The sequence below is a fragment of the Chrysemys picta genome, chromosome 20 (assembly GCF_011386835.1).
Source record: "Chrysemys picta bellii isolate R12L10 chromosome 20, ASM1138683v2, whole genome shotgun sequence".
NCBI lineage: Eukaryota > Metazoa > Chordata > Testudines > Emydidae > Chrysemys > Chrysemys picta.
The window spans coordinates 16,667,349-16,691,902 of NC_088810.1; the positions used below are offsets into that span (position 1 = coordinate 16,667,349).

General features: G+C 59.3%; 1 protein-coding gene across 2 annotated transcripts in view; it reads right to left on the bottom strand.

The window, feature by feature from the left end:
* LOC101940550 (unconventional myosin-Ie-like) overlaps positions 1-24,335 on the bottom strand; it is a 32,421-nt gene extending 8,086 nt beyond the window's left edge. Inside the window, exons 1-17 of one of the 2 annotated variants that reach the window (XM_065574168.1) lie at positions 24,039-24,335; positions 14,243-14,380; positions 12,525-12,614; positions 8,883-8,977; positions 8,046-8,133; positions 7,818-7,907; positions 7,116-7,247; positions 6,880-7,014; positions 6,180-6,312; positions 5,582-5,778; positions 5,230-5,310; positions 4,725-4,811; positions 4,083-4,169; positions 3,395-3,562; positions 1,600-1,685; positions 1,069-1,150; positions 155-261 (exon numbers count right to left, since the gene is read on the bottom strand). In XM_065574168.1, the coding sequence (XP_065430240.1) occupies positions 155-261; positions 1,069-1,150; positions 1,600-1,685; positions 3,395-3,562; positions 4,083-4,169; positions 4,725-4,811; positions 5,230-5,310; positions 5,582-5,778; positions 6,180-6,312; positions 6,880-7,014; positions 7,116-7,247; positions 7,818-7,907; positions 8,046-8,133; positions 8,883-8,977; positions 12,525-12,614; positions 14,243-14,380; positions 24,039-24,041 (1,799 nt within the window). In that variant the 5' untranslated portion in view covers positions 24,042-24,335. Of the gene's footprint in view, positions 1-154; positions 262-1,068; positions 1,151-1,599; positions 1,686-3,394; positions 3,563-4,082; positions 4,170-4,724; positions 4,812-5,229; positions 5,311-5,581; positions 5,779-6,179; positions 6,313-6,879; positions 7,015-7,115; positions 7,248-7,817; positions 7,908-8,045; positions 8,134-8,882; positions 8,978-12,524; positions 12,615-14,242; positions 14,381-20,915; positions 20,935-24,038 lie in introns of those variants that run through there. The other variant, XM_065574169.1, reaches the window with a different exon arrangement.
* Between the last annotated feature and the right edge of the window lie 219 nt (positions 24,336-24,554).

Here is a 24,554-nt window from a genome sequence, read left to right on the forward strand (position 1 = left end):
ACAGGGCAGGGAACAGTCTGGAAAGGAATGAAGGGGAAATGCCCCGGGGGCCGAGGGTGGAATGGCCAAAGGCTGGGAGTGAGGGGGTTGGGGGGCAGGAACAGCAGCTGCCCAAGGGGGAAGGGCGGAGCAGCCCCTGGCTCGTGGCCCCCACCTGCTCTCCTCCCAGTCGCGGGGTCTCTTGGTCTCGTTGGGTTTGATGCAGCGGATGTAGTGGGGGGTACACTTCGTCAGGGTGCTCACCAGGTCGTTTGCTTGTTTCTTCAAAGGAACAAACCAACGTAAGCCCCAAAAGATGGAGGGTTTCTATGGTAACCGGACCCCCCACCCGCACTCCCCACCTCCATCCACCCCTTCCCCCCTTCATCCTTTAAATGGGGTCACAGCTAATATGGCTGCCGAGCTAGGCACTCAGATCCCAGGGTGATGGGCGGCCTTATTACCCCTCTGATGACAGAGACATCCCACTGCTACAGTGGGGTCGCATCGTACGCGGGGGTTAGGTTCTAAAGTCAGCGCGTAAAGCGAAAATCGCCCGCACTACAGGTACAGTATTTAAATTATTTTTCTCTTTTTTTTTTTTTGCCGAGCGCGTAGAGTTAAAATCGTGTAAGTTGAATTCGCATATGATGCGACTCCCCTGTACTATAATAAAGCTCAGATCTACTGTCCCATGTTTCGATCGCACCTCCCCCAATCTCTCAAACCCCGCTCCCTTACTAAAAGACCCAGCCAGGGATCGCTGAAATGCAGCTAGCTCTGGGGTGGGGCGCAGCCGCTGTCTGGCAGCGCTAGGCATCCTGTGTCCAATGGAAACTGTAGGAGGGTTGGCGGGGGGGGACGACAGTGGGGGATAAGACAGCTGAGCATCATTAGCCAAAAACCAGCCGAGCGGTGAGGGGGAAATCTGCCGAGTGGAGCTCCTGAAGCTGCCCCAGCCCCTCCAGCACAGGAGCCAGAATAATCCCCCGACAGCTCCAACCGGCCGGGGGGAGGCCCAGAGATGAAGCAGTGAGATCTCCATGCTGGGAAGGGATGGGGCTGCTCCCCCCAGCCTCCCTCAGGTACCTTGATCTTGCTCCCGGCTGTGGTGGGGCGCCCTTTCTTCTCGGCGTTGATGTTCTCAGGAAAGCGGTCTCGGATGAAGAGGCTAAGGTGGGGAGGGAGGGAAATGATGTCAGTGTCCTGTGGGGCAGGGAGGTTTGGGGAGGGACTGGCTGGGATATGGAGCCTTTTGCCCTCTCCGTCGCCAGCTGGAGGCCAGCCCAGGAGCAACCCAGCATGGGACGAGTTTGTTGGGCTGCAGCTCAGGTCCAAGGGGACGAGCGTCCACAGCATAAAACCCACCGTGCCATTCAGCCGTCTCCTCAGCAGCGGGGCCAGGGACTGCCATCCCCCCTCCACCCCCAAGGGCCGCCTCCAGGGCAGGGTAATTGTAACGGATACATAACCCAAAGCAATGAAAACATTCAGCGCTAATCAGCGGTACGTCCTAAAGCAGCAAAGCTGGGGATAGAACCCAGGCGTCCTGACTCCCAGGCCCCCCTGCTCTAACCACTGGCCTGCACTGCCCTCCCGGCCCGGGGTGGTGGCACTCACAGCTCACTGCTCTGCATCAGCTCGATGAGGTCGGTGAAGAGCACGTCGCGGTTTCGCTCACAGAATCCCTCCACGTCGTAGGAGACCTGAGGGCCGGAGAGCCGGGGTCTCAGGCAGCAGCCCAGGGAACAGCCTGGAGCCGGCGTGCTGGGGGGCTCCCTCACACAGCCTCCCCGAGGGGAATGAGCCCCTCCCCATCACAGAGCCCACATCCACCATCCCCCCCAGAGGAGCCCAGCCATGGCCAGGGAGCGCCAGCCTGGGGCACGTGCAGGGGGACGGGACACACCAAAGGCCTAGAATACGCAGCTACTGGGGCAAAGCACCAGCCCCCCCCCCCAATCCAAGCCCACTCCCCAACTATGACAGCCCCCCCAACCCTGACCCCCTTTGCCCTGCAACCCAGCCTCCCCTTCCACCGGAATCAACCCCTCCCCCAGCCCCCCCACATACCCCTCTCCCAGCCTCCCCTTCCACCCTAACTTACCCCACCCCAGCACCCACACATCCCCCTCCCCCCAATCTACCCTTCCCCCAGCCCCCCCACATACCCCTCTCCCAGCCTCCCCTTCCACCCTAACTTACCCCACCCCAGCACCCACACATCCCCCTCCCCCCAATCTACCCTTCCCCCAGCCCCCCTACTTACCTCTCCCCCAGCCTCCCCTTCCACCAGAATCAACCCCTCCCCCAACCTCCCCTTCCACCCTAACTTACCCCCCCAGCACCCACACATCCCCCTCCCCCCAATCTACCCTTCCCCCAGCCCCCCCACTTACCTCTCCGCCAGCCTCCCCTTCCACCGGAATCAACCCCTCCCCCAACCTCCCCTTCCACCCTAACTTACCCCCCCAGCACCCACACATCCCCCTCCCCCCAATCTACCCTTCCCCCAGCCCCCCCCACTTACCTCTCCCCCAGCCTTCCCTTCCACCGGAATCAACCCCTCCCCCAGCCTCCCCTTCCACCCTAACTTACCCCCCCAGCACCCACACATCCCCCTCCCCCCAATCTACCCTTCCCCCAGCCCCCCTACATACTCCTCCCCCAACCTCCCCCTCCACCCTAACTTACCCCCCCAGCACCCACACATCCCTCTCCCCCAGCTTCCCCCTCCCCCCAATTTACCCCTCCCCCAGCCCCCCCACATACCCCTTCCCCAGCCTCCCCTTCCACCCGAATCAACCCCTCCCCCAACCTCCCCTTCCACCCTAACTTACCCCCCCAGCACCTCCACATCCCTCTCCCCCAGCCTCCCCTTCTGCCAGAATCAACCCCTCCCCCAGCCCCCCTACATACTCCTTCCCCAACCTCCCCCTCCACCCTAACTTACCCCCCCCAGCACCCACATATCCCCCTCCCCCAATCTACCCTTCCCCCCCAGCCCACCCTACATACTCCTCCCCCAACCTCCCCCTCCACCCTAACTTACCCCCCCCAGCACCCACACATCCCCCTCCCCCCAATCTACCCTTCCCCCAGCCCCCCCACTTACCCCTCCCCCAGCCTCCTCTTACATCGGAATCAACCCCTCCCCCAGCCTTCCCCTCTACCCTAACTTACCCCCCCCAGCATCCCCACATCGCCCTCCCCCAGCACCCCATCTACCCCTCCCTCCGCCACCCCTCCCCCCTAACTACCGCCTCCCTCATCCCCTCTATAGTAATTGTACCCTGTCCCCAGCACCCCCCTTCCTTTTCCCCTCTACCCTAATGTATCCCCTTCCCACCCCCCCTCACGCCACCTTTACCCAGCCCCCCCATAGCCCTCCCCAGGACACACACCCCGCGCTGACCTTGCCAGCGTAGTGGTGGATGATGAAGCCCTTGTTCCAGCTGTTGAAGTGCTGGTGGGTGCCCACGGCCATCTGCAGCTTCTGCAGCAGGCTCTGGTCGGCGCCCTCGCCCTTGGCGTGCATGGTGGCGCACACGTCATCCAGGATGCTCATTAGCCCCGGCGGGTTCTGGGGGGGGGGAGAGACACCGGACCGCTCAGCCGGGAGGGGGCGCCACTCCCCAGCCCCTCCGCTCCCAGCGCTGGCCAGCAGGAGAGCCAGCGCCCCCTCCTGGGCAGCTCTGGCGCTGCAACGAGGCAGGGTTTGGGGTTCCCCCACAGCACTGAACAGACCCCGATTCAGGGAGAGGAACTGGGGGTACCCTTGGCTCTGGGGAAAATCCCAATTAAGGGGCAGCTGGGGGGGTCCCCACATTGCTGGGAGACCCTGATTAAGAAGGGGACTAGGAGAGGTCGCCAGGGAGACCCCAGGTCACAAGGGAGACCTCGATTAAAGGGGAGACTGGGGGGCAGAGCCCCCCCCCCAGCTCAGAAGGATGCGGGAGGGGGGCAGTTAGGGGGATCCAGGTTCCGCAGGGATCAGAGACTCAAGGCGGCAGGGGTCCCAGGCTTGGGGGAGGAGTCACACAGGTTGTCTCCCCCCCGAGGCCTGAGGTATTTGGAAGGGGGAAGCCCGGCCGCTCGCTCACCACTTTGCTCTCGATCAGGTCACAGACGATTTTGTTGTTGAAATAATCGATGGGGCTCCAGCGAATCCCTTCCTGGACGTACTCCTCCTGGGAGGGTGGGGGGGACACGACGGTTGTGAGGGGGGGCTGGGATCGGGGCAGCCCCAGATCTTGTGGGAGAGCGGGGGTTGGGCTTTGCCCATGTCCGAACTCCAGGGGGGCACCCCCAGCTGCGAGTCAGTCGCAGGTGCTGGTAGTTGCAGGTGCCGGCCACCAGAGGCAGACACAAGTGCTTGGACTGCACAGCCCACAGAGACTCTAACAGGGCCGGGGGCTGCGCTGTGCCAGGCGCTGTACAAACACCGAAGGGCCCAGTAGGCAACAGGCGGCAAGGGAAACTGAGGCACAAAGAGGGGAAGGATCTTGCCTCAGGGTCAATGGCAGACCTGGGAACAGCACCCAGGGTCCTGGGCCCCAGCCCAGTGCCTCGTCCACTGGACCACGCTGCCTCACAACCCCATTGGCTGACTTCCCCCACCCATTCCCACCCCACCCCAGCTCCTCCCCCACCCCACCGCCTACTCTTCCCCCACCCCATCCCTCCCCCTCCCCAACCCCTGTCCCTCATCTGCCCCCACTCCCACCTCACCCCCTGCCCCTCACCTGCTCTGCCTTCAGCGTGAGCTCGATGAAAATTTGCTGCAGCTTCTCGTTCACAAAATTGATGCAGAATTGCTCAAAGCCGTTTTTCTGCGGGGTGGGGAGGCGGGGGGAGAGACAGACAGACCCATCAGGCACCCGGGAGCTACGCTGGGCAGGGCCGTGCGGCATGGAGGGTCCCCCACCCGTGGGAGGCAGAGCGCGACCAAAGGGGGCTCTGGCTTGCTCAGAGCAGTGGAAGGGGGTGTCACAGAGAGCTGAGATGGGCCGAGGGTGGCAATGGGGCATCCTTGGCACCGAGCTCACACGCTGTCTGTCGCCCCCCCATGGCCCCCAGACCCTGGGGGAGAAGGGGTTTGCAAATGGTTGGTGGAGGGGGGATCCCAGATCTTCTCAACATGCTTCTCCTCTTCTGCTGGCCTGAGCCCCCAAAAGCTGGGGAGTCAGGAGGGGACCTAGGAACCTGAAAGCCCAGGATAGTCTCTCTCACGCCCCTGCCCTGTGGTACCTGGAAGATCTCGAAGCCGTAGATGTCCAGCACCCCGACATTATATTCCTCGTAGTCCTTCTGCATCGCTTTGTTGACGGCCTGGGGGCAGAGCAGAGAAAGGGGGGGTGGGGAATTTAGGGTCTTGCCTGGAAAATTACAGGCCAAAACTCCAGCCCCAGTGTGTGGGGGGGTGACAGAGACCTGGAAGGGTCACTGGTGTGCGGGATGAAGTAGGGTTAAGGGGGATCAGACACCAAGTTCCCAGAGAGAGAGCAGGTGGGGCCCGGAGGCTGAGCTGGGGAGCTCGACACCGGGTGTAGAGGGTTCGCTGGGCGTGCCAGGGCTGGGGCCCCCAGGGCGGGTGACTCACGTCCACCAGGTAGTCGAAGAGCCGTGAGTACAGTGCCTTGGCGAGGGCGTCACGGGTGAAGCTGGCCTGCTCGGCGTTGAGCGTCACGTCGATCACCTCCGACTTGCCGCCCCACCGGCTGTCCATCTTGCGGCTGGTCAGCTTCTCCTTCAGCCGGCCCTGGTCGATGCCCAGGAGGTAGGAGGGGAAAGCCAGGACTGGGGAGGGCGAGGGTAAGCGGGGAGGGTGTCAGGGGCAGCACCCCAACCCTGTCTGCCTCTCAGCAGGGCTCCCCCCCCTTTGCCCCAACCCCGGCTGCTGGATTCGACTCCCCTCTCCCTCCCGCCTGCCTCCAAGGTGGGTGGAGTATCGGCCTCCTCCCCAGAGGGAGAAGATGGGAGGGGGGAAGGAAACAGGAGAAGGTGGGGCCCCCCAAAGGATGGAGGCAGATCCCTGGGGCACACAAGTCAGGCCCCACCCCCACATCAAGTGCCCGACAGACCCCCCCACCGAGGTCCCTTCCAACCCTGACATTCTACAATTCTATGATTCCAGATCCACTCTGAGACAGACCCTGACAGGGCCCCCCACCCCAGTGCCCTCTGGCCCCCCCACTCACAGTCCTCGCTCTCCACGACGGCGTAGTTGCCCTCCTCCCGGAAGCTGATGTTGCCTAGGTGAAGGATCCCAGCCACGATCTGCAGCACCAGGGCTTGCTCCTCCCCGGAGAGCCCCACCACCTCCATGGCCGTCTGGGGACAGGGAGCAGGGGGAGGCGTCAGGCTGGGGGCGCTGACGCCAGGCTGGCAATGGGTGTGGGGTGTGGTGGGGGGATGGGAGCTCAGGGGCCCGGGATGGGAGCTCAGGGGCCCAGGATCGGGAGTTGGGGGAGCACCAGGATGGGGGGAGCACTGGAGGGAGGGGATGGGGAGCGCCATAGCGGGGGGGCACCAGGATGAGGGTTGGGGGATGGAGAGCAGTAGTGGGTTGGGGGCTCTATGGTGGCAGAAGCAGGGGGCAGCAAGACGTGGGTTGGGGGATGGGGGCACTGAGATGGGGGGCATCAGGAAGGGGATGGGGGCACTGGATGAGGATGGTGGAGGGCAGCAGGAAGTGGCTTGGGGGATGGGGGCACTGAGATGGGGGGGCAGCAGGCAGTGGGTTGGGGGCACTGAGATGGGGGGCACCGTGATGAACGTGGTGGGCAACAGGCAGTGGGTTGGGGGGTGGGGGCACCAGGACGGGGGGCCTGGGGACACCATGGGGGGACATGAGCTCCTTGCACTGATCTGGCTGTGTAAACGCCCCCCCCCCCATACCAGCGTCTCGTGGAACTCCTGCCGGTCGTTCATGTCGTCCACCTTGTAGGACGCCGACTGATTGAGGTAGTAATAATAATCCGGGCTGGTGATGCCCAGGTTCTCCCGCTGCTCCGGGGAGGCGCCCTCCAGCAGCTGGGCAGGGAGAGAGGACAGAGCGGGGGGGGTCAGGCGCTGGTGGCGGGGGGGCTGGGCTCAGCGCAGACCCTGCCCCCCACCCCAGCCCCCCCACGCACCTGGTAGTAGATGTGGAAGCTCCTCTCGCCGGGGTTCTGGCTCACCACCCGCGACTTCTCCAGCAGGAAGTTGGAGATCTTGCCCCCGTCGGGCTCCCCGCCCCGACTGAACTGGATCTCGAAGTACTTGCCCTGGGGTGGGAGGAGAGGCCAGGTGAGCCGGACCCCCGGGCTAGGTCCCCGCCGCAGAATCGCCAGAGCATCCCCTGCCTGGGATGTGCTCGAGACCCCGGAGCCTAACGGGCAAAGGGTCCATCTGCCTCCTCCCCCTCTGAGCAGGGTCTGGTGGTCAAGCCAACTCCTGGGAGCCAGGACTCCTGGGTTCTGTTCCCAGCTCTGGGAGGAGAGTGGTGTCTAAACAGAGACCTGGGAGCCAGGACTCCTGGGTTCTATTCCCCAGCTTTGGTAGCAGAGTAGGGTCTATCGGCTATTGCAGGAGGAGCCTGGGAGCCCGACATCTGGGCTCTACTCCCAGATCTGCCACTGACGCATTGTAACAGGTGCCTTTCTGTGCCTCAGTTTCCCCTTCAGTAAAGTACACCTAATGGCCCTAAGCCGCAGGGAGGGGTTGCGAGCCTGAGTTGGTGAGTGGCTGTGAAGCACTCAGCGATGGCCAGCTGGCAGGGGGCTAGGCCCCAGCAGGTGCTGCCGATAGCCCCGATCAGGAGGGACTGGCGAAGCCCCTGGGAGCCGGGCACTCACGAAGCGGCTGGAGTTATTGTTGCGAACGGTCTTGGCATTTCCAAAGGCCTCCAGGAGCGGGTTGGATTTCAGGATGATGTCCTTGACGTGCTGGGGGGAAGCAGGGCGCTCGTTACATGAGGCCATCGGCTCTGGTCCTGCAGGAACCCCCCACCCCCTACTGCTCCCAGCCAGTCCAGGCTCCCGGCCCCCCCACCGCTTCCGTGCTGCCGTCACGCCCTGTGGTACCTGCACTTTGGGGCCCCCGCCGGACACCTTGGAGATGTAGCTCATGATGTATTTGGCCGCCACGGTCTTGCCAGCGCCGCTCTCCCCACTGCAAGAGAGAAAGGCAAACGCTGGCTTCTCCACCCCGCCAGGGAGGACACCCCACCCTAGCCCAGCCCTTTCTGGAGGTCAGGGAGCCTGGGAGGAGAAGCTGGTTCGTTGCATCTACGTTTTCCTGTCCTGCTCGAAGCCAGACAGCGACTCCCCTTTAAAGGAGACAGGATGGCCCAGTGGTCAGGGCACCACTGCTCCGTCAGTCCCCTAGCCTCTCGGTTCCTCAGTTCCCCATCTGTAGCCTGGGGGGGGAACAGCCCTGCCCCACAGCGGGGGTTACTAGGATAAATACAGTAATGACTGGGAGTTGCTCAGGTGCTCTGGTAACTAGCCAGAGACAGAGTCTTCTCCCCGAACGTGGGTGAGGAGGGTGAGTGTCAGGACCTGCCCCAGCAGGCATCAGCTCCTGCGTGCCATCCATACCCACCCTGCCAGGGCGGGGACTGCAGAACCGTGCCTCAGTAAAATGTAGAGACCGACACTAGGTTGTCATGGGGGGACGGGGGAGGGAGGGGCTCTCCCAGAAGTCTGCCATTGTGCTGGAGGGCTAAGGCCAGCCAGACACAGAGCCCCCAGTGTGTGACCCGGGCACCAGGAAAGGTCTTAGAGCTAGAACTTGGCACATGCCCAGATGTGGACCCTGCGTCCGTCCCCCTCCCCTTCCGGGCTCCAGATGTGGACCCTGCTTCTGCCCCCTCCCTCTTGCCCCAGTGGATTCTGCCCCTTATCTCGGCCCCGCCCTACCTGATGATGACGCACTGGTTCTCCCCGTCGATCAGCATGTTGCGGTACATGTTATCGGCCAGGGCATAGATGTGGGGCGGGTTCTCGTACTGGGCCTGCAACCGACGCACCGGCAGGAGACTTGGTTATTCCACCGCACGGGATGTTTGTACATAGGGAGGTGGCAGGGGAGGAGATGGGGCTAGGCTGGGACCCCCTTCAACTCATCGCACTGGTGAGCCAAGCCAGGAGACGACCCCCGCTCTCTAGTTATTTGTCTCGGGTGGCACTGGGGAGCCCCATTCTGGGATCCCTGTGGTGGGGGGGGGCTGTACAAACCCAGCGAGCACAGTTCCTGCCCCAAAGAACTTACAATCCATGTCAGAGCTCCAGGGACCCTTGGTTCCCTTCGTTCCACCCGCTCTGGTGAGCGCTTGGCAAACAAGGGGACACAGTGACCGCGAAATGACACGGGGCTTTGGGGGCAGAGGACGAGGTCTCCCAAATCATGCTACCCCCTTGCCTTCCTCCCAAGGATCTCAAAGCACTTCACAGACCTTAATTAACCCTTGCAGGGCGGGTAGATCAGTGCCACCCCTATTTCACGGATGGGGAAACTGAGGCCCGGAGCAGGGAAATGACTTGCGCAAGGTCAGCGGCTGAGCTGGGAAGAGAACCCAGGAGTCCTGTGTCAGCCTCCCTGCATATCCCTAGGCCAGCCTAGACACCTGCGTCCCCGGAAACAGCCTTGATGGGAACTAGTGGGCTGATCTAGCCAGATCTCCCCGGGCCTCTTGCAAAGCCATTGCTTAGATCTCCGTCTCAGTGCCCCCACAGTTACGCCGGGGGATAGCTCCTGCCACGGATCCGCCCACAGATCTCGAGCCCCGAGCCGCACCCCTGGAGAGGAGACGCCAGCAGATCAGGGGCATGGTGGGCACACGGTCCCCTTGCACGGATCAGCACGCTGCCTCTACCGGCGCCCCAGTTCCCTAGGACAGCGACAAGGCTGCTGGGTTTTCAGGAGGGGAATCGGGAACTGCGGTGAACACAAAGAAACCGAGCACCCAGATGCCTCCTTGGGATCTAGGATACTGAGCAGGGAATGAGAGTGGAGCAGGGAATGTCTCTGCACCTGCCATGAGGGGGCAGGCTGGGACCAAGGCAGCTCCCATGGGGAGGGGCGATGGGGTGCTGCAGGCATGGGCGGATCCAGTTGCTGATCTCGCCTTGCTGGAGCGGGGCGTGGATCGCCCACGCCCCCTCGGCCTCCGGGCAGCAGGGCGGGGCTCCCAGCTGAGAATTCCTGCCTGGGTGACTCACCAGCTTCAGGAATTATCTTCCCCTCCCAGGGGCAGAAGGGGACTTTCCCAGCTGGGATTCACTCCCGGGGCTCCTTGTGGGTCACCCCGCCAGATGCACCCCCTCGCAGGCCGGGCACTGATGGGGAAACCCTTTTCCAAACTACAGCCAACCCCCACCCTGCTTAGCCAAGCCAGGCTTAACCAACGTTTTCGCTCAGCATACACCCGGGGATCTGCCTGGAACCTGCTCCGGGAGACACCAAAGCTGGACGGCCCTGGGTTCCATCCCATTTGGGGAGCAGACCCCACTCTGCTACAGAGAATCATAGAAGATTGGGGCAAGAAGAGATCTGAGGAGGTATCTAGTCCACCCCCCTGCTCAAAGCAGGACCAACCCCAACTAAATCATCCCAGCTAGGGCTTTGTCAAGCCTGACCTTAAAAACCTTTAAGGATGGAGAGTCCACCACCTCCCTAGGGAACCCATTCCAGTGCTTCACCACCCTCCTAGTGAAATAGTGTTTCCTAATATCCAACCTAGACCTCCCTCACTGCAACTTGAGACCATTGCTCCTTGTTCTGTCATCTGCCACCACTGAGAACAGCCGAGCTCCATCCTCTTTGGAACCCCCCTTCAGGTAGTTGAAGGATTATCAAATCCCCCTTCACTCTTCTCTTCTGCAGCCTAAATAACCCCAGTTCCCTCAGCCTCTCCTCGTAAATCATGTGCTCCAGCCCCCTAATCATTTTCGTTGCCCTCCGCTGGACTCTCTCCAATTTGTCCACATCCCTTCTGTAATGGGGGGCCCAAAACTGGACACAGTACTCCAGGTGTGGCCTCACCAGTGCCGAATAGAGGGGAATAATCACTTCCCTCAATCTGCTGGCAATGCTCCTACTAATGCAGCCCAATGTGCCGTTGGCCTTCTTGGGAACGAGGGCACACTGCTGACTCATATCCAGCTTCTCGTCCACTGTAATCCCCAGGTCCTTTTCTGCAGAACTGCTGCTTAGCCACTCGGTCCCCAGCCTGTAGCGGTGCATGGGATTCTTCCTTCCGAAGTGCAGGACTCTGCACTTGTCCTTGTTGAACCTCATCAGATTTCTTCTGGCCCAATCCTCTGATTTGTCTAGGTCACTCTGGACCCTATCCCTACCCTCCAACACATCTACCTCTACGGACCAAGGAGGAGCCAGAGAGGTGCAACCCAATGGCCCATCTAGTCCAGGATCCATCCAGCCCATCCCTGGATGCTCCAGAAGAAGGGAGAACTGCCCCCACTGTCTCCTCCCCCTGTGCATGAGCAGGTCCCCTCTCTCTGCCCCACAGCTCTCCCCAGCTGGAACATGGGGCTAACAATACCAACCCACCTCTGCAAAGCACAGAGAGATCCATGGATTGAAGTTGCTACCTGCTATTGGCTCAGGGGAGAGCTGCAGGGGATTGAGGGTCCGACCTCCTCTATAGCCCAGGCCAGGGAACCTCACCCAGCGGTTCCTACATCCAGCCCATATCTGGTGGTTGAGCTAGAGCACAACTTTTAGAAAAAAACATCCCATTTTGATTCCCAGACAGCAAGTTATGGAAAATCCACCACGTCCCTTGGTAAATTGTTCCAAGGGTCAATTACCCTCCCCTGCTAAAAACCTTATTCCTCATCGAAATTTGTCTGGCTTCATCGCCTTCCAACTACTGCATATGGCTCTGTCTTTGTCTGCTGAAGGGTGGTGTCCTATCAGAAATCTCGTCCCCCTGGAGGTACCTACAAATGGTATCATATCACCCCTTAGCCCTCTCTTTGGTAAACCAAATAGATTAAATCCCTCCCTAGAAGGCAGGTTTTCTAGATACCGAATCATTCTTCAAGCTGTTTTGCTGAACTTTCTCCTATTTGCCAACAGCCCGTTGGAAGTGTGGACCCCAGAACCGGACCCAGTAAAGGTCTCCTGAACGCTACATACACTATATGCCCGTTTACCCGAACTGCCACGTTACCCCACTCCCTTGTCCCCCAGACTGAGATACAGGATACACTCACGCTGGGGGAGGACGGCGGGATCTGGACTATGCAAAGGTTTGGATAACAGGGCAGAGACCTCCAGCCAGGACTGCGAGGAGGACGAGCCCCCAGCTGGGGGGAGGCCAACCTGCTGCTGAATGGCTCCTGCCCTCTCCATGATCTGAATCAAATCCATGTCCCCACACTCTGCTATTTGATAATTACCCTGCATAGAGGCACCCCTGCTCCCACTCGACGGCCCCCGCTGCGGGGAGGGGGTCACAGTGGAATTGGAACCCCTGGTGGGATGTTTTGGGGGCCGTTACCCCACTTCTTCCCCCCGCCACCCCCGTTACTTACGGCTCCCTGGTACATGTCAATCTCACGATCGGTGAAGTAGGGCAGCTGTTTGAAAGGGTTGACGGAGATGAGGACCGGCCCGATGTACGTCTGGGGTTTCCGAGATAAGGATCGACCAGCGACAACAGCAATGGAAAAGAACCCAGGGTTCCTCAGAGCCCGATCCACACAGCCCACCCCGTATTTAAAGGGCTGCACACGGTTACTACATACAATCACAATCACCCCCACACCGAATCTGCACAGCAGCAGACACACGGACATTGCTACCTGCTGGTAAAATGTGCATCACGTCCCTTTCTAGGGTAATAGCCTACTACCTCTTACCAGCTAACAGAATTCCCCCTTTCACTCAAGTGGTGGAGGGACATGCTGTGGTGGGTTCAGTCCCATGCAAGGGGTCATTACAACCTCACAGCAACCCGCCCATCAGCCAGATGTACCTGACGAGCAAGAGCCCCTGCGTTTACAATTAAACTCCCTTCCTCACCATTAATAAAAGCACCCAGGATTATTCAACATACCGAAGAAATTTGCAGCAGCTCTGTTACTTGTCCCCATCAATGCAGGTTGATCAACCTCCACTCCACTTTCCTCCTTTGGAGCAGTGAGATCGGCTCCCAATTTGCTTTTGCTCCTAGTGAGTTTCATTATCCAGTCTCAAGGCTGGGGTGTGTGTTTATGGCACAGCAGTAACTAACGTGCCTTCTAGGTCCAGCAGGAAGGGGGCTACGGAGAGACCTGGATCCAGGCAGAGATTAGGGGTAGAGCTGGATGGAAAGTTTTCAACCAGTTTTGATCAGAAAACACCATCTACTCAAAATTGAAGGATTTTTTTGCACGGTCGTCTCCATTTCTATTACGTTTCATGAAAAAAATTGGAAAATGTTTCAAAAATCTCAAAGCCATCCCGTTTGGACATTTTTGGAAAAGTTCCGATTTTTCGTTTCAGAATGACAGTCGATTTTGAAATTTTCTCTATTTTATCTTAAAAAAGTAAAAGGAGCAAAACCGACATGAAACGTTTTCATTGACCCCAAATGATTTTTTTTCTTCAGAATTTAGTTTTGCTAATTTTTTTTTAAATTTTGGCTTTTCATCGTGATTCGGGATGAAACAAAACCCTGACATCTCCAAATTTTTCGTGAGACAGAAAATCTGTTTTCCAACTGGCTCTAATTAGGGGATTCTCTGAGTAAAATACTGAATTTGGTCCCATCCATCCATGCCTGGGTTCTATTCCTGTCTCTACAGCCCTACTGGGTGACTTTGGGCATTCACATTCCTGCTCTGTGCCTCAGTTTCCCCTCCCCACCTTTTGTCTGTCATGCCTATTCAGACTATGAGCTCTCCCGGGCAGCGACTGTCTCTCACTCTGCGTCTCTGCCTGGGCCCACCCCAACACACTGGGGCCGCTACCAAGATACAAATTTTACTAATAATCCATCATGATAGTGATATGATCGTTAAAAGCATCTCACTGATCCCTGAGACGCCTCGATTGCTCCAGGTGTTACCCTGGCAATGGGCTGACCCAGAACCAGCCAATCCTGGGGAAGCTGGGGCTTGACCCCTCCACCCCTTTCCCAATTATCCCCATGCAGTTTTGCAAACTGCTGTCCCTTTGGGCCAGGGAGCAATTGTCATTTCCCTCCTCCCCTGCCACATCCTCCAAGTTCCCGGCGTGGCTCTCCCTGCTCCCAGCCCGGCAAGGATACGAAGATGTAGTCATCCAGGAAGCGTTTCTTGAGGTTCTCCACGATGGCGTCCTCGCTGATCTTGGCCAGCAGCACCATGTCGTCCACCCCGCTGTGCTTGACATTCTGCGCCTGCCAATGGTAGCGCTCCTTGCTGCCCTGCGCGGGGAGGGGAACACAACGGGACAGGTCACAGCACTGGCTAAGCTCAGGGCGGGGGAGCCTGGGGGATGCCAGTGCTCAGCAAACACGGTGCACTCGGCTGCCTCCGTCAGGTTCCGCTCCAGACAGGGAGGGGATGGCTTAGGGCTGCGAGAGTCCGGCACCGGGCTGGCAACCAGGAGATCTAGGTTCAGCTCCCTGCCATGGACACCCCATGTGACCCTGGGGGAGTCACGTGATCTCTCTGGGCCTTGGTTTCCCATCCGTGAAACAGGGATCCCCTTCCCCCGCTTTGTCTGTCTCAGTCATGGGCCCTGTGGGAGAGGGACGGGCGCTGTGTCTGTGCAGCGCCTGGCCCAGTAGAGCCCCAATCTCATCTGGGTCTCCTATTATTTGTATTACGGTAGCACCAGGGCACCCCAGTCACAGACCAGAACCCCATTGTGCTAGGCACAGTACATTACTATTAGGTGTATTATGGTAGCACCTAGGAGCCCCAATCATGGACCAGGACCCCATGGTGGTAGGCACTGTACTTTATTTATTAAGTGTATTACGGTAACACTTAGGAGCCCCAATCATGGACCAGGACAGCATGGCACTAGGCACTCTACATTATTTATTAGGTGTATTACGGTAGCACCTAGGAGCCCAGTCACAGACCAGGAGAACATGGTGCTAGGCCCTGTACAAACACAGACCAGATTGTCCCTGCCCCAAAGGGCGTGGAGTGTAGATGCTACCATGAAAGCCGAAGCCTTGTCCGGTCTGCACGAGTACTTGAGACCCTTGGCCCCTTGCCCTTAGGCCAAGCTCTCTCTCTCTCTCTCTCTCTCTCTCACACACACACACACACACACACGACTTTGGGGTCTTGCTCTCCATCCAGCACCAACAAAGAGCTAGGCTCTCTCTTTTCTTCATCTGGCCAGGAATTCCCACTGTCTTCCAGCCCCAGGGGTTCAAAAACCAGGAGTCGAGCCCACAAAAAGGGTGAGATTGGCTTAAACATAATGAGATTTAATAAACAAAGAAATGCTGGGACCCTGTTTGCCATGTTTTTTGAGCCTTTAGAGAGTTGTGCTTCCAAGTTTTTCTGCATAAGCACTGGGGCCAGAAACCTGCCTTTAAAAAAAGTAATTAATTAAAACTCAAGATTCTCAAGTGCTCGTATGACTCTGGGAGCCGGGACTTGAAGAAAAAACTAACCATCTATTGCAAGACTCGTGGTAAAATGGCAAAAGTTGGCAAGTGCTGTATCCTGAACTCGGTGCATGGCTCTGGGCAAGTCACACCCCTCCCCCTCCATGGGTGTGCCTCAGTTTCCCCACCTATACAATAGCAACGGTGCAACTGACCCTCCCTTGCAGAGGCTGCTGCAACCCTGCCAGGTGTTACCACCATCCCGGGCGCGTCATGAGGGTTTGATTTTCCCCTCTCTGCCAATCTCCATTATTAATGGACAGAGACGCTTTGCCCTTGATTTCAGCTGGGAGAGAAACTGGCCCAGACGGATGGAACCAGAACCCTCCCAGCAGTGCAAACTGTTCACGATCCCGTGGGTGGGGAGGGCCGGGATGTACGCTGCTGGCAAAGGGAACCGCGATTCCTGCCCCCCTGGGGTAACAGCTGGGAGGAGCTGGAGCACCCCAGGGTGAGATGGGAGGGAGTGGGGGAAGAGAGAGCGAGCGAATGTGTGTGCTGTTTGCGCTATGTGTGTGCACACAATTGCCCCCTGCCTCCCTGCAAAAGCAGACAACCCACAATCCACTTCTCCCCCACCCCCACTCCCCCGCTGCATCAGCATAGAAGATGGGTGGCTCTGCCCTGCCCCCTCCCCAGGCCGGGTGACTGCGATCAAACCCCCCCATCCCCACTCTGAGCCAGCGAGGAAACTTCAGACAGGCTCCTGGCTGTTGCCAAGCGCTCCTTCCTCCGGCCCACACAGACAATGCGAGCGGTCAGTTGCTACGCGACCGACGCTGGTGGCACTCACGGAGGGAAGGGATGGCAGCGGGAGGAGGGGCGGCGCGGAGGGAACGCTGCAGAGGCTCCGGCCGAGGCTAGGATGACGTTCTCCTTGTGGGTGCTTGACCATGCCCCCCCGGCCTGCGAGGAGCAGGGTCAGACAGCCAGGCCTGACCGCTGATCATAGCCATGGTGCTGCCGGCTCTCCCACAGTATTTGGGGGCTTAATTCAATCCCCAGCTCCCAGAGTCACGTGAGATTCCGTTTCCTTTAAGAAAACCCAAGTTTCTAACCCTTGTAAATTATCTGTCCCCCATCTCCATAGTATCTAAACACCCGACACTGTTCAGTGTGTCTACCCTCACAGCCCCCCAGGAGACAGGGCAGCGCGATTATCCCCATTGTACAGAGGGGAAAACTCTGGCACAAAATGACTGGTTCAAGGTTCCACAGGGAAGTCATTGACAGAACAAGGAATTGAACCCAGGAATCAAGTCCGAAGCTGGCACCCTAACAACTGAGCTCTCCCACCTCTCCGTGGAAAGCTTGGCACGAGCCCTGAAGGTTCAAACAGCCGGTGGCAAATAAAAAGAAACCTAATGTTTATTTTTATTTTTTTTAAATCTGTGGATTTTTACAGCCAATCTGGTGATTTCTGGGGACTGACTCCTGGTGCACGAGCATTGGGGCTGGCGCCTGCGTGCAGTGACACCTGCCTCGTTCTCCCCTCGTGCTGGCCCAGCTCTAGAGCATGCGGAGTAAATACAAAAAAAAATATATGATGTATTTGGATGGTGGCAGTGCCCATGGGCCCCTGTGCCTCCCCAAACAGCCAGGCGTGGCCCGGCCCCCTATCCAACCACCCCCTGCTTCTTGCCCCCTGACGGCCCCCCCCAGGACTCCTGCCCCATCCAACCCCCCCATTCCCTGCCGCCCCCCCAGGGACCCCTGCCCCATGTCCCCTGACCGCCTCCAGCACCCCCACCCCAGACTGCCCCTGCCGCCCCATCCAACCCCTCCTCTCATTCCTGACTGCCCCCCCCGGAACCCCTACCCCATCCAACCCCCCCTCCTTCCTGACAGCCCCCCGGGACCCCTGCACCCATTCAACCTCCCCCCCCGTTCCTTGCCCTCTGACCACCCCGACCCCTATCCACACCCCCACCCCCTGACCACCACCCCAAACTCCCCTCCCCTCTATCCAACCCCACCTGCTCCCTGCCTCCTTACCACGCTGCCTGGAGCACCAATGGCCACCCTGCCGGAGCCAGCCAGGCCACCACGCAGCACAGAGCACCGGGTCAGCTGCGCTGCTCGGCCGCCCAGAGCATTGCGCTGGGGGCTTGCTGCGGGGGAGGGGGAACAGCAGGGGAGGGGCCAGGGGCTAGCCTCCCGGGCCAGGAGCTCAGGGACCGGGCAGGAGGGTCCCATGGGCCATAGTTTGCCCACCCAGTCTGGTCTGAGCTCAGAGAGCTGTTCAGAACTCATGGTGCCCCAGGACGGATTCTGCTCTTCGGCTTCCCCGAGCGGCAGCATATGCCTGGCACATGGGCAGGGCTGGTGGAAGGGCCTTCGTGCCACCTCGGAGCGGGGCAGGTAGCTGGCGAGACCCCAGGGCCAGCAACTGCACCTAGTGACATCAGCCCTGCCACGCCTGTAACAACCCCGTGGCCTGGCCACTGGTGGATAGGACACTTAGATGACAGTGTCTGAGCCTCCCCCACCGAGGCGTGCGTCTCGGGCCATGCTCACCCTCTGGGGCGATCTGGAGCTCTGGACATGTTACGCCTCAGCAGGCCTGTGAGAAGGGAAATGCTATTGCCAGGCTGCAGCTGGGGAAACTGAGGCACGCAGGAAGGAAGTGACTCACTTGCCCGAGGTTCAAACGTGAGTCAGCGGCAGAGACAGGAATAGAACTATGGGCCCTTTCTCTCGGCTCTGCGTTCTAACCACACTTGGAAATGAACCCAAGAGTCCTGATTTCCAGCCCCCCAGCCTCCACCACCAGACCCGCCGCCCTCAAAACAGGGACTCTAGAGATCAAGGAGTCCCGTCTCCCTATCCCTCCGTGCTCTAACCATTAAACAACGCTGCATTCCTACTGCCTCACCCATTTCCCGTCTCTACTCCCTCAGCCAAGGGCCGGCCCCAGTATCGTATGGTTGTGAAACTGCCTTCTCGGGCAGCGTTATTCATTAACCCAAGCTGGGCGTGTGGGGCTCAGGAAAACTCCCAGGAGAACTTCACTGCACTACAAGAAATGCGCCACCCTGAACGTCACACAGCGTCCCTGAAATCCAGAGCGGTTCCAGGCCACACAGCCGCGAGTGCAAACCTGCCTACCCGGGGAAGCAATGCCGAGGAGGGCTGAGCCCAAATCGCACCTCGCTTCAGCCTCTGCAGGTTCCTAACCCCGGCAAAACCCCATGCCTCGGGGAGGTCCTACAACAGGGCCAATCCTGCGACAAGGATTAATGAAAGGCAGCACGGTCCAGTGAGTAGAGTGCAGGGCTGGGTCTCAGGACACCTGGGTTCTGTTCCTGGCTCTGGCCTGCTGGGTGATTTTGGGCAAGTCTCACCCGTGCTCTGTGCCTCAGTTTCCCCTCCCACCCCGTGTCTGTCTGGAACTATTTGTTATCTTGCTGCTGTAGCGACTTGGAGCTGTGGTGCCAGGGGCTGTGCAGACCTTCCCTGTCCCAAAGAGTTTAGAACCTAAATGCATCTGTGCGATCTCGGTTGGGAGTGGGGCATGCAGCACCTGGCATGATGTGGGGGACCAAATTTAGGTCGGGGTTTGTGTGTGAGCAGCGCCCAGCACTATGGGGCCCCAATCTCAGGCGGGGGGGAGGGGTCTGTGCAGGGGTCCCACACGATGGGGACCCTGATCTTTGACGGGGGAGGGGAGGCTGTGCAGACTCTGGCCTGATGGGGGCCACTGATCTCAGTTGGGGTCTGTGTAGGGCCCGGCCCAACGGGGGGCCCCCAATCTCAGTTGGGGTCTGCGCAGGGCCCAACGGGGGGAACCCTGATCTCAGTTGGGGTCTGTGCAGGGCCCAGCCCAACAGGCCGCCCCGATCTCAGTCAGGGCATCCACATACTACCATAATCCACGTAACAAGCCACGTGGGCGACTGTGAAAATCACGTTCCGCTCCCTTTCCAAACCCGACGCGCTCAGATGTCACCAGGCGCGCTCGCCCCACTGCAGGCAATCGGACCCGCCGGCAGGGATGTGCAGAGGGTACCCCGGTGGCAAGGCTGTAGGAGGGGGAACCAGGCAGAGAGATTTCACTGGCACAGGACTAGCCATGACAATTCACACCCGGCTCACGGAGAAGGAGCTGCCCCCGCTAGCCAGCAAGGGCAGCGCGAGGAACTGGGGGCCGGGACAAACGCATCCATTGTTTAAGGCACTGGGCTTGCTATGGGCAGCGTTATCCCCGCATGGCCGGGCACTGCCCGAGCCGGGATTCTGGCAGCTCTGGGGTGCAGCACGGCATCTTGGATGGGGGTGGGGGGTGAAAGCCAGGCCTTGCTACCAGGCCAAGGTTTGCCCCAGCTAGCGTATGTAATAATGGCCCCTCCAGGCCCGTCAGTTCGCTGTGCGCGGGGATGGGGGAGTTTAGGGCAAGATCTGACCCCCTGCGTGTCCCTGCAGTGCACCCACCCGCATGCCCATCCCCCCGATCCACACGCACACACCCACCCCCAGCAGGCATGTCCCCCCCCCCCCCCGGGCACCTCCCCAGCACGCACATGCTCCTGCCCCTCCCAATGCACGGGCGTGCCCACACACGCCCGCCCCACCCCCACACGCTTCCCCACAAACACAGCCTCAGACCCAGCCGGTACTGCCTGCTCCGCCACACCCGCCCCCCGGCTAACTGCCCCCAAAGGGCCCAGCTGGGAGGAAGGGGGGATCCCCTGATCAGGGCCCGGAAGGCTGGCGCTAAGAATAGCCCCGGGAGGAGGAACTGAGCTGAATCACGGCCCTGGGCCAAGCATTTCAGCGTGGGAGGTTGCTGGCACGTGGCTGTGCAGGTCGGATCCTGCCCCAGGGACCCCCTGCCCAGGGCCAGGGCTGCAGGGGGACTGTACAAACACCGGGGAAGGGAGCAAGGTTAAGGATTAACCAGCCTGGTGCAGCAGGGGGGTGGGGGGGGCAGGTATTGCTGCAAAGCCACGGCCTGGTCAGGCTGGAGGCAAGAAGCCTCATCCTGTCATGCTGTGAAACATGCCCCACCCTGATCATAGCAGAGACGCCTCTTCCCCACGCCGCCCCCTCCCCCCTTCTCAAATTGCCTCACCGCGCCATTCCCACTCACGGGTAGAGAAACCGAGGCACAGGGACTGCCCACCCCTCAGGTCACGGTGACAGATTTGGGAATAGAACCCAGGAGTCCTGGCTCCCAGCCCCCTGCTCTATCCACTAGACCCCACTCCCCTCCCACAGCTGGTTTCCAGCCCCACTCCGGGCTCTAACCAGCAGAGATGACTGTCGCACACACACATTAATCACACTCTATTAATAGATTCCCAGTGACCCGCTGGGCTCAGCCGCCTACCAGAGCAGAGACGCTCCACGGACTGTTCCGCTCACAGGATAGAAGCCAGCAGGATCCATGCTCACCATCCACCCCGTGAACACCGGAGTGTGGGTCTCAGCCGTGAACACCGGCCCTGGTAACCAGGATCCAGCCGGCACCCCACCACCACCACCTGGGAAGAGCAGGGTGGTTGTGCTCCCACCAGTCACAAGCCGCAGATAGAGACCCCCTGCCAACCCCAGCCAGTGACCCCTGCACCCAACCGGCGTTTGCTGGCCCTGAAAGGTGGGGTGGGGCTGCACCAGGCACCCCATCTTCAGCACCATAAACCCGCAGCTTCCCCCAGCCAAGGGGACAGTCTCTATAGGTGCGGGGGCAGGGAGGGAAGTTACGGGCACAGAGACTGCAGCCGCGGCAGCATTTGGGGGATGGGAAGTGGGGGCAGCAGAGAGGAACTGCCAGGATCTAAAGCCCCATCTCAGAGGAGGCCGGCCATGCTGGTCTGGGCATTGTGCCCACGATGCCCCTCTCTCAGAACCTCAGCAGGTCGGCCGAACCCCACCACACCCCCTGCCCCGGGGGTAGGGGCGGCTGTGCCCCTCCCCCAGGCTGGATGGCCACACACCCCCGGGAAGCAGGGATGCTCTCCGCTCAGATGTCGTCCCCTTGGGCACCCGCCCCCCTCTGAATTTTGCCAGAATTGTGAATGGGACTATAAGCACATCCAAAAACCTCCTCCCACACCAACCACACCAGAGCCGCTGTTTACACAGGCTCTGCAATAAGTCCAAGCACGTTAGGGGAAGGTTTGAAAACTATGCAGCTCCGAGGGATCTGGCTCCTGGAGCCAGGGCCATGAGCAGCAGGCCGGGGCAGGGATGGGCTTGCTTGACCGAAACCTCATTACACAGGAGTGCAGGCAGGGCCTGTCGTGATAGTGTCCTGCGGGAACAGGACATTCCTGGATCCAAGCTGGGACACTGCAGTGTTGCCACCTCTCACTAGCTGGTACTCTTCGCCAAGCCCCAGCTGCTGGAGTCACGTGAATACAGGAGACTCTCTGCTCATAATTAAAAGGAAAGAACATATTTCCTGCCTCGTGGTCATGGAGAAAAGCTTAAAAACCCAGCTGGAGTGTAACCTTAAAACCTAAAAACTTTATAACCACCACAACCCACATGTGGTCAGTCGGTTTGTTTTATTCTGGATTTTCATGCACTTGTAGTTGATGTGGAGCAGAATTAGCTCCTCCTGCGTTTTAGATCCTCCTATTTGCTACAAAATTACCCAGGTGAGAACCAGTAAAACATCATTTAACAGGGAGGGTAATTAACCAGTCGACCAGATTCCCAAGGGACAGGGTGGATTCTCCGGCACTCAGCGTCACTGATACTGAGACTAGACATTTCTTTCCAAAGGATGGGCTGTAGCTCAACCACCAGATATGGGCTGAATGCAGGGTCATTTGGTTTTTTTGTCTACATGGGGGAACTTGACTGGCATAGCCATTCCAGAGTAACTGCCCCATGTAGACAAACTATTTCCGAATAAAAGTGATTGTACTCAGGAATAATTACTCCACTTTGTGAGTGGAGTCATTACTCCGGAATAGAGCATTCGCACGGAAGCTCTTGTGGAATTGTTACAGCCGTCGATTTCCTCCCGGAGACACGGACTAAGGGAGAGTCAGTCCCTGGCTTGTGTTACGCAGGAGGCCAGATCAGATGATCAGAATGGCCCCTTTTGGTGTTTTAAAAACAAAATCAATCTATTCAACATTGACAATGCACCCCTTGGCCTGCAAGTCAGGTCGGTGCCCCGTGCAACGGGGCCCAATTCGACACAAATTGCTCCCCCAAATCCCTTGGCAAACCGATCTGTAACTCACACTCTCACACCACTGCTCTCAGAAACCAAAGCAGCCATTGAAACAAAGCCCAACCCAGGTTGGGGGAGGGAATGGCTGAGCCGTCTAAGCATCAGGTTCGAAACAACCAGTTTTCCTAGCACGGTCCTGTTAAGGGAACCCTGAGCTGGGATCTGAACACCTTCCTCCTTCCCAGGAGCCCTGGGACTCACCTCGCCAGGTGCTGTACTAAGTGCCTCTCACCGTGGCTCCACACTAAAGCTCCCAGGTGTTTTTATGGGGTCCAGTAAAGTCCGTGGCACTCAGAGCCCTTCCTTCCAGCCTGTGCTCTGGCAGAAATTCTAGCTACACCATCAGGCAGCAGGGGAAACAGGCACCTTCCAGGGGTTCCCTGGGTGACCTGGCCAGGAATAACACACCCATCTTCCAAGCCCTTTAACATACACACACCCCTTAAAAATGTCACCGTCTCCTGTCTAAACTCCTCCGGGACACCTAGCATCAGCTTAAATGTCCATTGTCAGGCCCCAATCCTGCAAAGGGATCTGCGGGAGGAGGGGGGGTGTCAGGGGTCGCCCAGTGCAGAGATCCAAGGGCAGGATCAAGGGCCCAAACCTTCACAAAGGGAAGGGAGCAAATATTCAGGGCAGAACTCAGACAGGGCCGTAAGCACCCCGATTAGACGGAGAACGTGCGGGGACGACACAGGCAGCCGGCTGGGGGCTGGCAATATTCTGCCTGCATTCTATAGCCAGTGCAACAAGGATTTGGCCCTTTTAAGAAGTCTAGCTCGGAAAAGCAAAACCAACCCCTGCAGAAGCCACAGAGAAGAGAAGCCAGAGACGGAAGGTTTCTTGGGAATCCCAATGATAGAATATAGGGCTTCTAGTCCAACTGCTCAAAGTAGGACCAAGTCCCAGGCAGATTTTTGCCCCAGTTCCCTAAATGACCCCCTCAAGGATTGAACTCACAACGCTGGGTTTAGCAGGCCAATGCTCATACCACTGAACTATCCCTCCCCCCCCAGCCCCAGAGGCTATTTCTGACCCAGCTTCTTTCTATCCAATTTGCAAGGTGATTCATGGCAGCTCCTGCACATGGGGGCGGGAGGGAAATGGGGATTTAAGAGGCAAAAAAACTCTTCAAACGTCCCATTAGCTAATAATTAAACTGGGGAACGGGGGGGGGGGGGGACTTTTATGGGATTTGCTGCAGGGGGGCGGGCTTGGATCTTAAAGGGACTGAAGCGTCTCCCGAGGGAGCAGGAAACTCACCATGGCTGGATCGTGGGGACTTTTCCCCACTTCCTACCTCCACCCCCGGGTAGCTCAGCAGGGACCCATGGCCGGCGCCGGTTCTGGGGCTGGCGGGTCCTGTCCTGCTGCAGCACGGCACGTCCCTGGGGGCGGCGGGCGCTTCCGAGCCGCTCCTGTCTCGGGGGAAGGCAGCCGGAGCGGAGCCGGGCTGGGCAAAGATGGAAGGCAGGGGCTGGGTGCGCGGAGGGGCAGGTACAGGCAGGCAGGTGAACGCCGGGAGTCGGGCTGGCTGCACGGAGCGCTCCCGGGCTGTGCAAGGCGTGGGGAGGGGAGGGGAGGGGAAGAGAGGAGCGCGCACAGGCGCCCCCTGGTGGAGCGGAAAGGCAGCTGCGCGCCGCTGAGGGCGCCCTCCTAGTCGCGCCTGGCCCCTGGTGGGCGAAAGGGGAACTGCAGCGTTTGGAAACTGGACTTGGGACGTGTCCGAGGGGACAATATATACCTTCAAGTCAGCGGCACTGCTATGGGTACCCGCAT